General features: G+C 41.1%; 2 protein-coding genes across 3 annotated transcripts; one reads left to right on the forward strand and one right to left on the reverse strand.

The window, feature by feature from the left end:
• Window positions 1-346: 346 nt before the first annotated feature.
• On the forward strand, window positions 347-3,203 carry GHRL (ghrelin and obestatin prepropeptide). Its single transcript, XM_075004900.1, has 4 exons — window positions 347-496; window positions 931-1,041; window positions 1,763-1,872; window positions 3,110-3,203. The coding sequence occupies exons 1-4, from the start codon at window positions 374-376 to the stop codon at window positions 3,138-3,140; spliced, it is 375 nt and encodes a 124-aa protein (XP_074861001.1). The 5' UTR covers window positions 347-373; the 3' UTR covers window positions 3,141-3,203.
• A 60-nt stretch (window positions 3,204-3,263) lies between these two features.
• Window positions 3,264-18,168, reverse strand: TATDN2 (TatD DNase domain containing 2). 2 transcript variants are annotated; one of them, XM_075004898.1, is made up of 6 exons: window positions 17,336-18,168; window positions 14,480-14,962; window positions 9,940-10,854; window positions 8,393-8,520; window positions 6,966-7,149; window positions 3,264-5,577 (listed from the first exon to the last, which is right to left on the reverse strand). In XM_075004898.1, the coding sequence occupies exons 1-6, from the start codon at window positions 17,753-17,755 to the stop codon at window positions 5,455-5,457; spliced, it is 2,253 nt and encodes a 750-aa protein (XP_074860999.1). In that variant the 5' UTR covers window positions 17,756-18,168; the 3' UTR covers window positions 3,264-5,454. The 2 variants fall into 2 exon arrangements, with proteins under 2 accessions (XP_074860999.1, XP_074860998.1); XM_075004897.1 differs by having other exon boundaries at window positions 5,441-6,371; window positions 17,336-18,161.
• Window positions 18,169-20,590: the final 2,422 nt, after the last annotated feature.

Below are 20,590 nucleotides of genomic sequence, written 5' to 3' on the forward strand. Positions count from 1 at the left end.
CTATATAAAAGCTTAACAGCTGCAGACATATGCTCAAACAAGAAATCTCAGGTAGGTAACCTTTCAGGCTACCTTTTTTGTTTTCCTACATAGCTTTTCCTCTCTCCTGTCCCCTCTCCTTCAGTTTTATATTTTTCTACTTGTGGAGGGAAATAAAGTATCATACAATTTTATTTCTTAATATTTTACTCACCTGTAAAAGCTGGATCTCTGTAAGTTGATAAGTTATATCTTTTTAATAAAGATGACAATATCTGAAATCCATTCATGAAAATTTGGGGGTTAATCTGGACTCAAGGAAATAAAAGAAGTGACAATAAAAAGCACAGTAATTTTTCTATCGTTATTAAGTTTTCAGGTTTGACATATATCTATGCCCAAGGCACACATGTTTCTGAGGAGCACTATGCTGGGAATTCTCCTTATTTGTATTCTCTGGTCAGAGACTATCATGGCTGGATCTAGTTTTTTAAGTCCTGAATATCAAAACACAGAGGTAAAATTAAGTATATTTTACTCTTTTTCCTTCTTTTAAACTTGATAGAAAATGAGATTTTTTAATAATACTCAGAAAAACCTAACACACTGCCTCAACCTTAGAAGGTACAAGTTCTGACAAATGAGATGTATATCCCTAAATTCCTAGATAAATGTAAACTGGTCAGACTGCATCCACAAAAGGAAAATTGTTTAGTGATGGCAACAAAGAGGGGAGTTGTAGTGTACATATGAATGGTAATTTTAACACTATTGTCTGCTTAGAGCAAGGTAAGAAAACAGTGTGGTTAAAAAAAAAAAAAAGGCTATGCTATAGCTCCCAACTAATGGAGTTGTACATGAGCTAAAATTATGGGTACTAATTTTCCTATTTTGGAAAAGCCTAATTGTTTGTCCACAGATAATTCACACTTTGTTTCGGTTTCTTTCCAGAAACAAAAGGATCCAAAAAAGCATACAACAAAGTTGAGCCGTAGGGCTGCAGAAGGATTTTTGGATGCAGATGCAAGACAGGCAGAAGGAGACAAAGAAATAGAAATTAAAGTTTGTATTTTACACTCCATCGAAGTTTAAGAGGGTGTGTTTTGTATCTGACCACATAATACAAAATGCAAGAGAGATTGATAAAAAGGTGATACAAATCAAAACTATACTGACCTCTGATTTGAGAAGCAGTTAGAAAAATCATTTGAAAATGGTAACTACTACTAATCTTTAAACAAAATCTACAGCAGTTTAAAGTTTATTGCACCTGCTCAAACTTAAAGCTCAAGATTTACTTTCATTTCAAGATACACATGCAATGGAATCACTCTGTAGACTTTAGTAGTCTTATATTGTTTTGTTTACAATAGCTATGCACAGGCTAATTGCTGTTCCTCATGTATATATTAATAATGTCAACCACAAACCACATGTGGGTCAAGTGGGTGTTTAGCAAGAACAAGTTTGCCTAATTTCCAGAGAGTTCAGTTTACATTCCAAGGAACAGTGATATCTGTCTGCAAAGCCTGTGCATCCACAAAGCAGAAAAGAATCAAACTCTCTTTAAGGAAACTAGCAACAGAGAAGTAGGTAGCCATGTTAGTCTGTATACTAACAAAACAACACAAAACAGCTGAAATATAGCACTTTAAAAGACTAACAAAATGATTTATTTTTTTATGAATCATTTTGTTAATTCTTTAAAGTGCTACATTTCTGCTGTTTTGTATTTTTAAGGAAACTGTTAAACTGAGCTCTTCTGGTCTGTTGTTCTCACTAGCTTAATGTTCCCTTTGAAATTGGTGTCAAGATAACAGATGACCAATACCAGCAGTATGGGCAAGTGCTGGAGAAGATTCTAGAAGACATTATCTCAGAGGACACTAAAAGGTACTCATCCCTCCTTCACCTCCCCTGTCGAAAAGAGTGTTTCAAGAATTTTTGCTGGAAGTCAATAAAGGGACCTGATTTAGGATCCCTGCTTTCTGTATTTGGGTATCCCAAAATAGAAGGACCTAACACCTTTGATTACTTTTAAAAATCACTTTATACTTCCTATAAGCCAATACCTTCATCTCTCTGACAGTGAAAGAGACCAAAACTGTGCATTAGCACTGAAAAGCAAAGGAAACTCATTTTAGTTGCCACAGATACTATTTTGCTGTCTCACCATTACTCCCCTTTCAGGGTCTGGTGGTTCTCTCTACTCTCTCATTGTGTTGTCCTTTCACCCTCTCCACTCTGCCAGCAATGCCAGTTTTGATTCTTTGATTGTCCCTTCTCACTAGAAATTTATTTGCGCTTATTTTTCTGCAAGCTTCAGGAGCTATGCAACATCCTCCCTCTCTCCAAATGGATGACTCTGCAAGGCTGCTTATTCTTTCTTCAAATCCCTTCTCAAGCCTCATGTTCCCCCAGGTTTCCGAAAAGGCAACAGCCACCACATATATAAGTAACAGTAGAAAGTACATATAGAACTGTGTATAGATCTTCCCCTCCACCGCTTTACATTTGGGCTGAGTCTAGATTCAGTCCAGCTACCGGCAGCATGATGCAAATGAGGGTTCATGAAACTGCAAACAGAACTCATTTGCATATTCACAGCAGAAAACAAGCTGTGTAGATATGGTTCTGCCAGCAAAAATACTCTTTCGCCAGCCCCTTATTCCTGAAAAAAATCAGGACTTGAGCCTTAGGAACTACTCAAATGAAAATATTAGAAACTAATGGAAAAATTAAATGAATTACATAATAAGCAAAACAGATTGAGAACAAATAGGTATTTGGTTATCTTTTATTCAAAATTCAGAGTACATTCACCTGAAAAAAACAGCACAACTAATTTTTCGGGAATATTAACATGTTCTAGACGTGTCTGGTCTGTTAAATGCGTAATTGAGATTGTACCCAATTTAATAAAAATATCATAAAAATGACAATGTAGATGTCATTCTCCTTGTGTAATATGCTAAAATACCATTAAACAGAGCTGATCACTACATTCTTAAATTTCTCTGTCAGTATCATTGATTATTTTGTTTCTGATATTTACATGGCAAGGATTTGTAAACCTGTTAATACTTCTTAAATAATTAAACAGTAAAATTTTTACCCTCTTCCCTTTCAGAAACCAAAAACTGACGAGAGTTGAAACATGAAGATGGTACAAACTAGAGTACAATGCAGTTCCGCTCATAGGCTTGGAGTGCTTTAAATTTTGCAACCATGGGTAATAGCATGATTTAAAAGACAAATGGATGAAGAGTTTGCCTTTCTTTAAAAAAAAAAAAAAAAAAAAAAAAAAGACAGTTTGTTGTATAATATGTCTTTTGATGAGTATCCAAGTAGTACATGTACGGTTGATCTTACTTGCTGCTGTCTAACGCTGACAGCTAAATTGTTTTCTTACCTTTCAAAATTCCGACTCTGAAGACGCTTGGTTTAAAACTGAGGGACGAACCCTGTGTTACACTGCTATACATGCTTCTTGCAGTAGATAATAAAAGTTTGTGCTGAAATCACTGTAATTTGTTCTATATACACTAGATGCAAGTTTCAATATCCACAATACACCTATGTATACCATAAAGGGAAGTGGATATGAAATCATCTTTGAGTAACTGAATTAATTAACAAGGCACAGGGTGACATCCATTACCTAATACTTAGTCTTGCCATGAGTGCAGGGGGCTGGAATAGATGACCTCTCGAGGCCCCTTCCAGTCCTAAGATTTTCATAATTAAAAAGAGCCATATCCTGCACCCACTGAAGTAAATGAGAATTTTGTAGTTAATTTCAATAGACACAATAGTGTCTTGGTCCTAAAGAGAAAGGGAGCGGCAAATTATATACCATTTAACGGGGTGCAGGAACCTTTTTGCGTGGGAGGTCACTGACCCACTGGGGTGGGGGGGAAGTCAGGGCCACACAGTTAGTAGGAAAAACAAAACAATACCTTACCGACATGGTCCCCAACTGCAAAAAACAAAAAAGATACTCCTCTCATTCCCTTTGCACACTAGCCCCACAATCTAGGGATGCCAGGGCTTGTAGATTTTTGTGGGCTCTGGCATGGGGCCAAAATGAGGCACTCAGGGAAGAGGGGGCAGCCAGGAAGCAGGCTTGAGTTGTGGGGTCTGGGCAGGAGGGAGGGAGCAGAAGCAGGCTGAAACACAGTGTGCATGTGTCTGAGAGGGTGGTAGGGTGCATGAGCAGCCTGGGGGTGGACAATCTGGGCGGGAGTAGGGTGCAGGAGGGGACTGGGGGTCTGAGTCAGTGTTATTCATGAGAGGTACAGGAGCTGGCAGGAGGGACTGTAGGGTCTGGGCGATGAGAGGGCTGCACTTACCTGGCACATGTCCACCCCACTCCTAGTCACTGTCTGCACTGCTCTGACTGGCTGCAATTCTGGCCAAATCAATGTAGCGGGGGAAAAGCCTCTCCAGGAAGCGCTTCTCAGTATTGCCATTCCCCCAGCTGGGGTGGGAGGGCCCAAGAAGGAGGGAGAGGGGCACTCACACAGCCACTTCTGCCTGCCTCCTTCCCACCTGCCCCCTCCCCATAGAGTCAATGGGCTGAATCCAGCCTTGGCTTGCCTGACTCCAGTCCCTGAGGCTCAGGGATCCGTACACTCCAATCCTGCAGTGGCCCTACACTGGGGAGTGGAGCCCTGAGGGCTGGATGCGGACAAGCTGTGGGCCGGATCTGGACCACAGGCCAGTGTTTCTCCATCCCAATTTACAACATGAAAGCTTTTAAACTGTTGCTTGTCAAAAAGACTGACTAGTAAAATCACAAGGGACAGTAATCCATGAGGGAAGACTGTGACATAGCCCAACATACACTTATGTGATGGAAATACTGGACAACTTCACGCACAGACCTTTCAATCTGTTGATTTAACAGACTATGTGCACCTGAAATAATATCTGCAGTAAGACTTTTAGAAAATTATGGATTTAAAAACCCTTCTGCAGAACAGGACCCCACAGCACCTGCTTGATACTAACATACGGATGTGGCCAATGTGCAAAGTAGAAAGGCATAACTGAACACTTGCTTTCACAGTGCCATTTATTAGTTTGGTGGGTGGTCTGATAAATGGAAGAATCCAAATCCAGTAATCTAGGTTTTACAGATAACTAAAGAGACTGTATAAAATCTTTGTTTAGTTCCATATAAACAGAACAATTTAACAATATCTCTTCCTTAGAGATACTTATTTACAAATAAGGTTTGAAAAAGTTTCAATAATACCTTCAAAGTATATTAAAAATAACCTATGTGACAGGAAAATTAAATTATTGTCATTTGTCAAATTGACCACTGAAAAAAGTTAAAACTGGCCTAAAGTATTTTACACTTACTCTGAGAAGTATTTTTGCCAAAGCACTTTGCACTTGTTACAAACGCATTTTTCTTCATAACAGGCCTCAAATCTATAGAAAAGCCTTCAGGACGGTTTTCTACATTCAATGCATAATATAGGATCCATCCAAAGTGGAATCAGTTAGCTGCTGTGCCTTGCTGTAGCCAAAAAGAACACCTTGTACCTTTTTGAAGTTATTTACCACTCTGGTAATTTTAATGTTTTGCTGAAAAAATGCAAAAAAGCTTATTTGGCACCACAGGCTATATATTTTGTTTTACCTTTAAGGAAAGGCACTTGTACACAAACACTTAACAATTCAGGGTATGGTTTCATTCTGAGGCATAAAGAACTCTGTGGACAGGTATGTGTCAAAATCTCTGCTCTGATACACTCTTTTTCATATAGCTTCAGAAACTGTGTGCCTTAGGAGGCCAAGATCATTGTCTACCTTTTGTGGTCTAATTACACTTGAGTAATCCCTATCTGCTCAATAATTACAAGCTACTTACTCTTGCACAGGCTCAGGCAGCAAATAAAACTGAATACAATGCCATCTTTCCCAAAGCAGATTCTCTTTGCCTCCCCAAGAAAAAATATTTACCCACCAAAGATGGTAACAGCCTTTCCTGTGGCATGCTGTGGGGAGACAACTGACCAGTAGAGAATTAAAAGGAGAAAGGGATATAGATTAAAAAGGAAATGTGGCAACTTTTGTGAGGAGTGGGAATAGCAAATCATGAGTTCTTAACACTATCACCTCCAAGTTTGACTGCAGCCTCAACATTTTGGGGCCACAAAATATACATGCCACTTGAAGTGTTTGTCACCATTTCACAGCCGTTCTAATCACTCTTCTTCACATTTGCTAGTACCATCCTATAGATTGTACATGAAGTTGGTGTTCTGCCTTAGAACAGCCAAGGTACGGGAGAGTGACAGGTCCTTCAGATGGGCAATCTCTCTCACTGTGTGCAGGGCCAATCCTGGGTGAGAATACTGGCATACGCTTTTGGGAACCTGCACAAATATTAACGAAGAGGAAGAGTCAGGAACAGTGCAGCTCACTTCCTCCTGTTCTGCAGTGTACAGAACTAGTCACAAATTATTTCAAGCTTCTAATTACTGTCTGTCATTTTTCAGAAAGTGTTTTTCAGCAGGAATATACTATTTGATGTTCCCATTTTTGCTACCATCCCAACACTGTTTATAAGGGCAGCAGCCAGCAAATAAACTGCACAACAGTGGAGAGAAACTATTAGTCAGAGACACTGGAGTAAATATCTATCCATTCACACAGAGCAGAAAGGACCTTTGTACTTAAGTTCCACCTACGGAGAATTAACAGAGGGATGATCTGAATGGATGGTTCTAAACAGTCTAACTTAAACCTGAGACTTAGACCACTGCTAAATTTGTAAAGGGAACCCTTTACCAGACACATCCTACTAAAACCACATGGTTTCTGAACATTTGAAGCAGAACACAGGTCTACAAATACAATATTCTAATGCATTCCTTCTTGCAGATGTCCTATCAACTCTTTTCATAATGCAACATTACTACTACTGGCAAAGAAAGAATAATTTTCAGCATTTTGAAAAACATACTCACCTGCCTAGGAAGGAAGTAAGGTGCATCCGTTTCTACAATTATTCTGTTCAAAGGAATTTTTTTTATAGTTTCTCTGGCTTCAAAGGCAGATGAGTAAGTCAGCAGTGCAGTGAATCCCACAGAAAGGTTTGGGAAATGCTCCAGCAGTGGCTCTATGACATCATAACTACCAGTAAAGCAATGCCTAAGAGTAAACAGAAAATGCTGGTAATTCTCCAAGATTACACACCTGCAAATTTCTAATAAGAGATAGCCAAAGGGATAAGAATTTAAGGAATCTAATTTTCTTGGATTAGCCCAATTCTATCTAAAATTTCAGTATTTAATGGAGATTGACTAAAGACTGAAGGTATCAGAAAGGGGGAATTGTTGTGGAAAAGACTGCAGAGAATGGGGCAGGCAGTACAGCAGTCAAAGCAACAAATCAAAACTAGATGGTACTTAATATGATTGCCACTACGGGTAGAATTCTTCCCAACAATTTAGAGTAAAAACATTGGTTGAGTGTGTTCATTTAGTTCTGAGTCATGCACAGTGCAGATCAGGCATGAACTGAGAACTTCCAATCACATTAAAAATGCAATTTAGATATTCCCAGCTTTACAATTCTGATTTCATTCATGACTTTTAGAGGTTTGACCTCTTATTTAAAAAACCAAAAAAACCACAAAACAAACACAAAACTGAGACATTTAAAGAGAAATCAGATCTGTTTCAAAGACGTACCATCTATTTAAATAAATCACTTGCCCCTGAACATCTTTTACTTAACTATAACAATAGTAATACACAAAATGGCTAGAACAAAAAGAGATTAGAGAAAATGCTTTCCTTCCCCTTGGATTTATCTACTCAGTCTGTTAAACATGAAGTTGTATATAATCAGTTTCACGGTTTCTTTTTTACGTGTAGTTTTCTGTTTGTATAGAGCTATTACACAGCGGTAAGGAGAGGAAATAGATTTTAAAATGAAAATTAAAAAAACAGGATATTGTGAATGTACAAGCAAGAAGCTGGCAGGCAGATTCAGGGGCAGGTGCATTAGCCAACAGTACTTTTACCTCCATTGTTAAATTGATGATTTCCATTCCAGACACTAAATGTCTCTTTCAAATGAGTCAGGTTCACAGCTTCAAAACAAGATGTTTATATCAGGACATCTTTTCCTGTATTATTTCCTGCTCATCCCTAAGGCACCCTCAGAATTAAAATGCCACGCGCATTACCTCTGAAGTAAAGATTTCATCTTTTTAAGAATTAATGATCCATCCACCTCCCTACTTCATTTTCAATTAAAAACATTACCTGATCTGAACAATTTCAGATATTTCCTGGTTTATTACCTTATAAATGTAAGTATAATTTCCAATTCAATTATGTGATCTTTAGCAATAAACGACAAAATTTAATTCAGCAAATACAGCTACCTGTGTATCTTGTAATCTTTAGGCACAAATTTTTTCATTATCTCCAGCAGATCATCATCAGCATCTCTGCAGTGTATTACCAAGGGTTTCCTTAAGGACACAGCCAGTTGCAGTTGCTTTTCAAATACCTGAATAAAAGGTAAAATAAGAAATAAACACTGCCTTTATTTCCACTAGAATTTTTCTGGAACAGTGTTTCCCAATTTTATTTGGCCACAGACTCTTTTTAAACTCAAAAGAATTTTGCAGAACCCCATTCCCAGGCTGTACCCCCTTCACCCCCAAAACCTGCTCCCCATCTCCAGGCTTTACCCAGGTCAGCCCTCAAACATGCCCCCACATCCCCAGGCTTAACCCCCCTCAGCCTCAAGCCCATCCTCCCCTCCCCAGGATTAACCTGCCTCAGCCCCAAACTGGCCCCTGGGACTAATCTATCTGTAGCGCTGGGAAGCCTATGCTGGGTGGTTACATGCACCCTACGGAAGGAAGGCAGATGTGGAGGTGTTCTGGTGGTGGTGGTGAGCTGAGCCATGCCCACTGGAGGGCTTGGCTGCTTGGGTAGTGGGGCAAATGAGAGACTCTCTGCAGCCCCCTGCCCTGCCACTGCTTAAATAATGGAACTCAATTCAGTTGGTTTAATGGCCAGATCCCTCTCACTGCCCTGCTGGCAGTTACACCAATTTACTTCTACTGTTTCAGTGGCAGCAGGGCAGGAGCTGCAAAGGAGTCAGTAATGGAATTTTCTCATGGAACCCTTATTTTCATTTTGCAGAACCCCAGGGTTCTGCAGAACACCATTTGGGAAACATTGTTCTAGAAACAAAGGGAATAAAATGGGGTGACGGAGGGTGGGAAAAAATTTAATACTTAAATTTATGTTCATTTCCTGTAAATCCATTCATGTTTTGAGATGAATGGTTATAGAGCACACCAAGGCACTATGGTGATAGGTCTACTGGCTTTCTACGTCATTACATATATTCATTTCAGGTTTAGTTAAGTGGATCAAACTGTCACCCACCCATAAGTCTTCTAAGTCATATTTTTGAAGCACTTTCCAAAAAACGAATAGAAATTTTTATTCAATAGAGGGAAAACAGAGAGTGCAGATTTTCCCAGAGTTAAGTCCCTGACAAAGCTGGAAGTAGAATGGAGTTGTTGTTCTTGCAGCATTGTCCATGATGCTTCCCTACAATACTGTATGGTATTTTTTTTCCAGCTATCCAGGCATTTGTATTGTGTTCATCACCACCATATCAGAACTCCTGAATTCTAAATATGTATATGTTTTATTTATTTTTGTATTATTTCAATTTTTTTATAAATATATATATATATATATATATATATATATATATATATATATATATATATATATATATATCTTCACACATCACCCTCATGGTTCTCTCCCATCCCAAAACAAATATAAAGGTAGAAAGCTGAAGTATGTTGCCTACAGAAAGTAGGAAAAGTTTAGAATTCATAGGTAGACCTGAAAGAAAAGTTCCTGTTAGTAACATATAATTAGAAGCTCAGCTATTTACCTTGTGTTGTTTAGAGATATCAGTAGAGCATTTGTAAGAGTAGTCTAGACCCATCTCTCCAAATGCAATAGCTTTTGGGTGCCTCATTGCCTGTAAGAGGTCTCTTTCATGAAGGTCTGTATAGTAACGTGCAAAATGTGGATGACAGCCAAATGCTCCCCAAACCATATCTTCTTTTAACAAATCCTCCCATAAGTAGTCCTTTAGGGTCCGAGGATCACAGAAATCAGCTATACAGCCTTGAAATTCTTTAGGAAAAGAGTTATTATAAATCCTTCTAAACTTTCCAAACGTTCCCCTGAAAGACATCTTGGAATAAAGCATGTCCAGGTGGCAATGGGTATCAATGAAACTCTTCTGTAAATGTTTAGGTAGTACAACAGTTGCTTCACGGTTTGCATATTCAGAAGTAAAAGAATCTGACATTCGTGCTTTAGAGATACCAGGTGCACATGATGCTGCTTCCTCGACAGGTATTTTGTTTTTCTGCTCAGAGAATAAGGAACATGCAAAGGAATGGGATTTCCAATGTCCACCTTCAAGTGCTGACTTAAGATCTTCTGTTCTACTGGAAGAAGGGCTTGTTGCAAGTTCTACAGAAATATCACAGAGATGACTGTTACCTGAGCCACCTAAATAAATAGTATCCTCACTGGGGTTTGAAACTGAACAGTGAATAGGTGGTTTGGGACTACTTGTCCAGCACTTTGCAAAGTCACCCCTTGGGCGATTGTAGAGATGAACTGAGTGCATGACATAATCAGTTACAACTGGTGAAGTCTCCAAAGTAACTGACCTATGGTAAGGTGGAATTGAATCCTCTTGGGAAAATGTAGCTAAAGGTTCCACATCATCCACATCAGACCAATCACTTCCCACGGAGGGATCCTTCTCCAGCGTATCCTGCTCTTTGAACTGCAAGTCAAATGGAAAGCATATACACAACCAAAACAACCTTCACGCTGTGAACAGTAAATTATAAGAGTGTCAGAGTTACATTTCATCTTGTTTATTGTTTATCAAAACCAGAGCTGTTCCAGTAGACACATGAAAATCTCAAACCGAACTAACCTACAGCGTTGATGTCTGAACAAATGAATTACTGACATGAGATTAAGGCACTGTCTACATATAAAAGCTTTCCTGCTTTAACTATGTTCATATAGTTAAGTGGCAAAACCCTCTTAGCACAGACGCAATTACGGTTAATTGGTATAGCTTATTTTGGTTTGGCAATGGGAAGTAAACTTTACTAATATTTAGAAAAGTGTACTTAGACATAGAAAACACGGGCCTATCCTATTCTTTAGACTTTTCTTTTTTTTCCTTGTTCAAGGTCCAAATTTCTTGGTCAACATATAATCAAGGTGCAGACTCCAGCGAAAATTTACAACTGGGGCTTTACTAGCATAATAATGTCAGTTACTTTAAAAAGTCACAACCCCATCTGCCAGTTATCTGGTAAAATTCTGTAATTACAAAGCAGGTCTAAAAGGAAGACCTCAGATAATGTTGAACTTGGTTTATGTGGCAAGGAAAAAAGAGAGGGGCTACGTAACTACAAGGGCAGAAATCTGTACTAAATGTAGCTCAGAGACATCAGAGCTATAAAAGCTTTGGTCATCTGGACAGAATCTATACAGAACATTATACCCAAAATCTGACCTATGTGAAAGTGTCATTCTGTTCTCAGGCAATCAAAGATGACCTGCAACAGGGGTCTGCAAGCTTTCAAAGAAGAAGAGTAATTTTCTTTTTGTTTTTGTTGACCGAAGTATCTGGAAAGCCACACCATGCACACAAAGCTATCTGTATACGGACACAAAGCAAGATGATTCTGGGGGAAGGATCAGAACTGAGGCTTGTAGTGCAGGAGGTATGGGTGCTGGCTCTGGGGGATGGATCAGAGATGTGTCAGGGCATGGGGTGCTAGCTACAGCAGGGGGCCGAGACATGGCATGCAGGCTTCCACACGGCAGCACTTGCCATGTGTGACTCCCGACTGCTGACACAGCGAAGATAAGGCAGGCTTCTTGCCTATCCTGGACCCATGCTGCTCCCTGAAGGGAGCAATACACCCCATGTACCCTGGGGATGGGGGCATGAGGGGCACATGGTTCCGTGCACTGGCCCTTCCTGCCTCCTCAGCTCCCGCTGCCCACAGTTCCCCATTCCAGGCCAATGGGTGATGTTGGGACAGTGCTGACAGAAGCCAGAGAGCAACCCTTGTTCATCCTCTCCTGTGGGGCTGCACTGGCCACTTAGCAGCAGCCTCATTCCATTGCCACAGCTCTCAAATGACTGTGAGAGGGGACAGCCAAAAGAGTTGCACAAAGCTCTGGATCCACAGATTTCCAACCCCTGATGTGACAGAACCTCCATCGCTAACATCTATGATTTGGTTTCTTCTATAAAAGGAGAAAACAGTGAAATGGGAATTTGGTTGGAATAAAGCATCATAGAATAACCACAAAAAAAAGTGTATTTAGACATATAAAACAAGTGCCTATCCTATTCTCTAGACCGGGGTAGTCTTTTTTTTTTTTTTTGGTCAAGATATAATCAAGGTCCAGATTCCAGAGAAATATTTTTCATACTGCAAGTGTCCCTGTTCAATTAACACAAACAATGTTGTGTAACATACACAAGGCCTACTGCAGGTGTAGCCAACAGGCAGACTCCAAGCCTAATTCTGACCACCAGAGGGCTTCTGAACAGACCATAAAATTCTGAGCATCAGTGGGCAGTTAGTCAAGAGCCAGGGAAGCCCTAGTCCAGATACAGGAGTGACTGGCCACATGCTGGTGGGAGTTAGCACCCAGGGTGACAGGTAACTGAGACTGCAGATGTCCCCCTGCACTCAGCCCTCCTTTAATAGAGCCCTGTAAGATGTTTGTGGCTGGCAGTAGGAGACCCAAGCCCCAGCACACTTCGAAAGGGCTCCATTTAGAAAAAGACTTCCACTTCCTTCTTAATAATCCCACTCTAGTAGAGATGTTTAAACAGTTAACTAGATAAATGATAGCATTTAAGTGGTTAACAATTTTAATCTATGTTCTGCTGCCTGGTGCCACCCACAGGGCTCGTTGCTGCCTGAGTTAATTGGTAAGGGCCAGTTAACATCTCTAGTCTTTGCATATACAAACCCACTCTACCTCCAGAGAAGTCATCTTGGACCCTTAGCCTACCACTCCTTCAAATGCCTGAGACAGAAAGTGAGCCTCAAAGCTCCTTAGGTTAATAACCAGGTTCTGTCAGAAAAGTGTATTCCAAAGTCTCTTCCCATCACAGAAAGCTGTAGAAATGACATTATTCTAATTTACTGTAGTCAAAATATTTAAAAAAACCTCTTAGTTTGCTCTTATATATAAATTTTATCAATACAGCTCAAAACATTTTGCAAAGGTGGCAAGTATTATCCCCATTTTACAGATAAGGAAATGATGACTCAGAGATGTAAAGTGATTGGCTAGAAATCAGTCAAATCTTGCACTAGCCAACTGAGAACAGAAATCAGGTCTTCTGAGTTAGCTGACTGTTCTAGCTACTAGGCACTGCTGATTCCCAGTCAGAAACAGAATGAACAAGAATTTAACAAATCTCATTCTTCTCTGATTCTGCATACAGCACCCAACTGGCATGAATAAAAAGTAGTATCTTGAATGCACCCTACGGAACAAAACAAAGGATGCTAAATCTGATTTATACTGGAATACGCGCACACACACACCTATACTTTGATTGTGTCCTTCAATATTTTTATGGGAAAAGACACAGCAATGTCTAGAAATTCTAGGAAAGACTCAGCCATAGCCTCTGAATAATTCACAAATAAAGTTTGGTAAGTTACGATTATTAAGAATTTCCACTGTTGCAGTTAATATTTTACTCAGACATAAAGGGCAATAATTCTTTTACAAGACTTACATGCCCATAGGTGGTATCATATAAAGTTATAAAGCGGTAAAGAGAGAAAGAAAGATACAGAGGTATAAAAGCTTTATTTCCCAATACCGCATATATGGAGCTGTGTTACTTTTTAATAGCCTTTCGGGATTATTATCCACCTGTGAAACAAGAGAGGCATTGCTACAAACATCTTATGTTCCTGTTTGCAATCATGTTTAGAGCTTATGTGTATTGGAGTTTGGCAATACTGAATCCCACTTGCCTTAAAAGAACCTGTGATACTAAAATGCCTCACATTAGGATTTTGTAAAATTGATAGTGATATATTCTACACATTAAAAATTGATCCATCAAAATTACTGATGAGTAGTTAGTATTCTTAAATGTATATTCTTTACATGTAGGAGAAAATAGAGAGCTGCCATAGAGTTTTATTCAAATATCAACATGTAGTGGAGAAATATGTGAGATTTCTCTCCCTCCCACTTACACTTACCAAACAGTGCTTTATGTTTTTAATGTTTCCAATTTGGTTACAAATACAAAGAACTCTGAAGTAAAGCAAAATTCCAGTTATGTTTCGATATGCCCTATTCAAAGAACACTACTTTGTGGCCTAACACACACGTACCTTACAATTTTCTTCTGAACTCGAACTGTGTTCATCCACAAACATAAGCCCTGGAGAGGGTCCATCAACATGTGGCCTTTGGTAATCAGCATGCTGTTCTTTGGGGTTGCTCTGCCCAGCACTGGCGTAAGCACTGTTTTCATCGACTGAAGTTTTCTGCCTGTCTGAATTTAGCTGAAAATGCGGATGATCTTCATCTCTTGAAACTACATGGATCCTTCTTGAATTACCATCTGATTTGCAAGACTCTTTACTAGGCAGTGAGCTTTGATCTTGATCTCCATTTGATGCAGATGCCTCCTTTCTGAGCTTTTTCCCAAATGAGTTCCCAAAAACATCCCGGAGAGCTTTGAGGTATATTACTGTGGATCCCTGATCCTTCCTTATCTTCGTCCTATGACTCTCAGTCTGTTCTTCTGAAGCACCTATACCTTCAGTCTTTTGTGTTAGGTTACAGCTTGCACCACCCTTGGAGGTATACAGCTATATAAAAAAGAAAACAGCATTATGTAGATGCGCATAAATACTGAACATTTTAATAATCAAGAAGTAGGTATACTTTGGCAAGGGGATTGATAGAAAGGTAAAAATTTCTCTGAGGTAGAAAGGATAGACGTGCAACCTAAAGAATTTTAAAGCACTGCCACCAAAGATTTAAAAAACTTAAAGTTGCAGCATTTGCTGAGCATGGCCATACCTCTTATGAAAACAGTGGCCAAAATGTGCTTTGCTTTCTGCAAAGTGAATGCCACCCTTTTAGCAAACTGTCATCCCAGCCATAACCAGAGAAAATTTGGACACTCTGCAGTCGGGTATCATTTCTGACCACTGGGGGCTGCTAAATTAGTCTCTGCATTATTTTAGAAGTCTACATGCTTAAGTCTTGTCACAAAATTACTGTTTCGGTCTCCAGGGCCTCCTGTTATTACCACTGTGCCACAGGAGGTATCTTTTGACTAGCCAGCAGAAGAAAGGCCATCCTAGGATACTGTTTTGAACAGCCTGTTCCCAACACAATAAGAAAATGTGCTCTCCCCACTCAAAACAAGACACAAGCATCTTTGCCTACAAAGAGAATACACTTTTCAAATAATATTAGAAGAGAATCAGCATGATGCAACCTAAATTATATTTTGATTTGTATAGCCAGACTCTGTAGATAACTTTGCTAATATAAAAACAAACTCAGCAAGTTACAGTTCAGAAGTTGGTCTCTGTAAAACTGGGCCAAAATATATTAATGAAAATAAATGGTAGATTTGCTTCTTGAAATTAAATGAAGGTCTAAAAGATTTTTTCACAAAGGAATTTTACTGTTTTCGACATTCAGATTGTCCCTCTCATTTTTCCTGAAATTCTCTACATAGAACAAAATTATCAACTGGCTTATAATATTAAATATATAAAGTAAGTGTAACATGATAGAGAAACAAACTTAGTTTTTATTTAGACAATTTAAAACTCTAGGGTTTTGTTTGGCTTTCTTAACTTCTACACTGAATATAAAGGCTTAAGGAACAGCTGAGGAAGAGATGTTAGTTAAGATTTGACATCCTAACCGTCCAGTTAAATCTCAAGAAAGCTCCTAATGTACTTCTCTGGAGCATCCACCTTTGCTATAAGAGACAGGAAGGCAAGATTTTAAAGAACTTCCAGGAGAGAAATTGAAAAGTTGACACTTATATATTAACTATCAGAAAAAATGGAACAGTTGAACAACATGAATGAAAAAATGAAAAACAAATAAATTGGGCAGTCTGATTAATCTATTTTACAATACAAGGGAACAAGGACAGTGAAAGTGAGCTTACCCTAAAAATGAATATTTATACTTTGCGTGCATACACTTTCAAACAACATAACTCACTGCCACAAGGTATCACTGAGATCAAGAATTTAGTCTGATCAGGGATTAGACATCAATATGGGCAATCAAAGTGTGTAGCTCCAGTAAAAAAAAACATACGGATAGAAGATCTTTGTGCTTCAGAAACAAACACTATAATTAATCTAAAAAAAAGTAATTGAATGGATAAGATATTACTATATTATGGGTTTCTTGAACTGCTCTTTCTGCATCCAGTATTGCCTACAGTTCGAGAAAGAATGAGAAACTATGTTAAGCTCCAAATTTGATCACCTATGGTAATTACTATAGTCTTGATATTTACAAGGTAAAACAGACTAAAAATCTTCCTCCCTCTTCTGCCAAATATTTTCTGTTTTTTTAATATCTAGAGAAGAAATAAAAGCAAAAATCTATTTTCTCCCTTTGCAAGTTACCTTTCAAAACAAACACACTGAGCCCCTTTTAGTAGAGCTTTGTACAGGAAACCAGGAAAAGAAATAAGGCAGCTGTCAAAAATTTGCCTCTGTAACAGGGTGAACGTCTATCACTCTAGAGATGATCTTTGCTCCAGAACACTAAACTTAAAACTACATACACTTTTACTGGTCAACAAGAATAACCACCACTGTGCAACCCTTCAAGTGACATCGATATTACATATTTTTGGTGTGATGCCAAAGCACGTGTAGTGTTTTTAAACAGCGGCTGGGGTGGTCAATGAAGTTAAACTTAAAATACTGCTGCGCACAGTTATCTTCTGCTCCTGGAACACAGAAACTCATATGCCTCTCAACCTGAAATATGTACCTGTATTTTCTTTAATAATAATAATAATAATTTTAAAAAAGTTCGCAACTGAAAGAAAAGAAAAAAACCACCCTCCCGGGTAAGAGCACAAACACACACTTCCTCCGGGGAGCATGAGATCACTACACGCTTAGTCAAGTTCTTCCTGTTTTCGGTCAGCTTGTGCCCTTCACTTGCAGCGTTTGCTCTTTATCACGTACCTCCCGGTTCAAGGACGCCCGGGGCAGGGAGTCCATATCAGCCTCGGAACTTTCCCAGCCAGGATGTTTCCTGAGCAGGACTCTCCGGCTGGGAGGGGAAGAGCCCGGGCCCCGCTCCGCTGGGCAGTCGCATCTGTTCCCACCTGCAGCATCTGCTGACTCGGGGGACGAGCCTCCTGCAGAGAACGTGGCCCCGGCCCTCTCTCCACGGGCGGAAAGCCGGCTCCGCGCCCGCCAGCCCACCCCTGGCTTCCCAGCACTCCGAGCTTCTCCCGTCTGCGCGAGGCGGCCGGTGGCGGAGGCGGGGCGGGAGGCCGGACTTGGCGGCCCATCCGTGGAGCATTTGCGGTACTTGGCCGGAGAGCCGTCGGACCAGCAGTCCCAAGTGCTTTTCGCCTTGCGGCGCCTGGCGGCCTCCATTGGGGCTCGGCCCCGGGACGGCAGAGAGCAGCCGTTAGCTCGGCTTTCCTAGGGTGGCCACGGGGTAAGGGACAAGCCCGCTAAGGCCGAGCTTGGCGAGCCCCGCCCACAGACCGCGGAGCTCCTCGCGCAGTCACCTCCCGCGGCTGAGGGAGGCAGGCAGGCCGCGCCGCGTTCGGAGCATGCGCCAGGTAGACGGAGGGACCGGCAAGGACTGCCACCCTGCGAGGGGAGGGGAGTCGAGCCCCGCCCCGCCCCGCCCCGCCCGTCGGAGCCCTGGCGCGTTCCTGTGGGGATGTTTTTCTCAGCCTGCGATAGGTCGTGGAGAGAGGGGCGGTTGAGAGGGGCGGGTGTCTGTTAACGGCCTGGCCCTGCCTAGAGCGGAAGAACGAATGGCGGGAACGACACCCCCTGGGCGGTGCCACGTGCGGGAGGCCCAGGGACGGGACTGGAAATGGGTCGGCCCAGTCACAGGAGGTGGCGAGACTAAGAGCATCGGGCTCCTAATGCAGTCAGGGAGCTCCTGCGCTGGGGTGCAGGTTCCGTGCTAGGGCGAGCGGGCTGCGTGCGTACTGTATGTAGTGGGGAGCTTAGGGTGCTGGTCTCTGCCCCTTGCACTAGCCAGTAGCAGTCAAAGAGAGGACAGAGGGTGGGCTTGGCAAGACGTTCTGCAGCCGTTGTGCAATTTCCTGCTGAATAAATAAATGACTGAATGGCTTTTAAATGCGTCCAGTAGGAAGGGAGCTCCTGAGTTATGTATGGTGAGGCTCAGTGGTCAGAGCCATGGGGAAAGCGATGTACACGCAGCGCTTCAGCCTCTTCCGAGCAACTCGTTATGCTATATATTTACGGGTGTGATGGTGCAGGCGTGAACCCTATGGTGTGGGCTGAGGTCAGGAAATGAAGAGGTGCCCTTGTGAGTGCGGTACATTAGTAATAATAAAACCCTATTAAATTTTTGATGGATACAAAATAATACCGCAGATATACTGATCTCAGCAGCTGGTCCTAAATGTCTGTTTCTGGTACCATGATATATAGTATATCATACAAAATGAAAGGGCTATATCCTCAAAACAGATGCCATTGGTTTTACAATCTTTGAAAATACTTTAATAGTTCTATTGCTCTGCCAGTCTGTCAATCATGACCTCTTTCTGCTTTCACTTTTATTTTTCCCTTTTTCTGTCCATTACACACACGTTTCTGGTCTCTTGCCCCCCCCCCCCTTTTGTTTTTTGGTTTTGAGCAAAATTTTCCATAGCCTGATGCATCTAGCACAGTAAATGAAACACACTGAATCCATAAAGTTTATGAAAGAATGGCAGAACTGAGAGGCAATTGTATCATTTATTCTTACTCTGCTCCTACGGTTCTCCCCCCACCGCAGAACATAATGTAGTTATTTTGTCTCCTTAAAATGCACTATTTAAGGACAGACCCTGAAATACTTAAGCAGGCAAAATTCGTTTTGACTTCAATGGGAATGATGCATATGTGTTTTCTATAGCATTGTGTTCTAAACCAGCAGCGTCCAATAGGAATTAAAAGATAGCCACAGTTGTGGTTGTCATCTTTCCATATTTGCCACATTATACTACACAAAACTTAATAAAGCAAGGCCTTCCCAGTCCCCCTCACCTTGTGCTAAATAAATGCACTCCCCGAGAGCCAGTGCCCTTCCCGGCCTCCCTTCTAAATAAATGGCCTCTCTCTCCCCCAGAACTAGCTACCCCCTTCTAATTCAGTGCTGGTGACTCACCAGAGCTGCTGAGGCTGCCACCAGGAACACAATGCACATCTCCCACTAAGTGGTGGGTTGTGTGCATGGAGCAGACTGACAGCATTTTTAAAAGCTCCAAGAGCTGTGGGTTGGCCACCCCACTATTTGCCACAACAGTGTCCTATTCACCACATGTGGCTAGCCGTGAATGTATTGGACACCACCAGAGTTTTTTTCTTCTGGCAGCATACACCAGACTGAGTCTAGCACCTTTTTTCCAGTACCGCCATTTTGGAAGCCCGGGGGTTGGCTCTGAGCCACATGTGACTCTTTAAGGAGCCATTTGCTGCTCCTGCTGCTGCTCTGGCCACTCCTACAGCTACCTGCTTGCTGTGCTGAAAGAGTAGGACTTGATTTAATTGGTTTAATGGCCAGCAGGAGGGATAAGGCCATTAAACCAATTAAATCAAGTCCTGCTCTTTCAGTGTGGCTGGGAGCTGCCCCACCACGCTGTATGTAGGTGGGGCTGGGGGGAGCCATGCAGCTGTGGTGAAGAGCAGTTGGTGGCCAGCAGAAGAGCAGTGGAGGTCAGCAGTATACAGAGCTCCTGGGTAAGTAAGTGAACCCTGGGTTGAGGGGGCAGTTTGGGGCTGTGAGGGGGTTAAGCCTGGGGGTGGGCAGGGCAGTTTAGGGCTGCAGGAGTTAAGCCTGGGGGCTGTTTGGTGCTGCGGGGAGTTCTGGCACCTTTTTTCTAGAAAAAAATCTCTAGCACCATGGTCCTAAGCATTTACCTTGATAATAGCGATCTTCAGAATATTTTGCTTAAATAATGGTTGACATATTGCAACTTAATGCATTTTGGTTTTCTCTGTATTCTCACTTGATTGCAAGGCCTTGTGACATGTTTCAGTTTCTTAATTTGTTACTAAAATAAAAGAGCATGTTTGTATATAATATCTAATACAAAGTGAAGCCATGTAAGGGAAATCTGACTCTCAGTAAATGCCAGCTTGTATGATATGCACCCTCTTTGACCATAACCCAATAAAAATATAGCTAGTTGTATAAGACTTATTGTATTGTTAAAGTTTAATTTTAATATGCAATGTTTG

This window comes from Carettochelys insculpta, chromosome 11 (genome assembly GCF_033958435.1).
Source record: "Carettochelys insculpta isolate YL-2023 chromosome 11, ASM3395843v1, whole genome shotgun sequence".
Taxonomy (NCBI): Eukaryota; Metazoa; Chordata; order Testudines; family Carettochelyidae; genus Carettochelys; species Carettochelys insculpta.

Bases quoted from the DNA above. Each gene is read 5' to 3' on its own strand.
- GHRL (XM_075004900.1), top strand. From the start codon at position 374: ATGCCCAAGGCACACATGTTTCTGAGGAGCACTATGCTGGGAATTCTC. The intron at 1,042-1,762 runs GTTTGTATTTTA...TGTTCTCACTAG, and splicing joins ACAAAGAAATAGAAATTAAA to CTTAATGTTCCCTTTGAAAT. The intron at 1,873-3,109 runs GTACTCATCCCT...CTTCCCTTTCAG, and splicing joins ATCTCAGAGGACACTAAAAG to AAACCAAAAACTGACGAGAG.
- TATDN2 (XM_075004897.1), bottom strand. From the start codon at position 17,755: ATGGAGGCCGCCAGGCGCCGCAAGGCGAAAAGCACTTGGGACTGCTGG. The intron at 10,855-14,479 runs GTACGTGTGTGT...TTTGACTTGCAG, and splicing joins GTTCAGAAGAAAATTGTAAG to TTCAAAGAGCAGGATACGCT. The intron at 7,150-8,392 runs GTAGCTGTATTT...GTTTACTCTTAG, and splicing joins AAAGATTACAAGATACACAG to GCATTGCTTTACTGGTAGTT.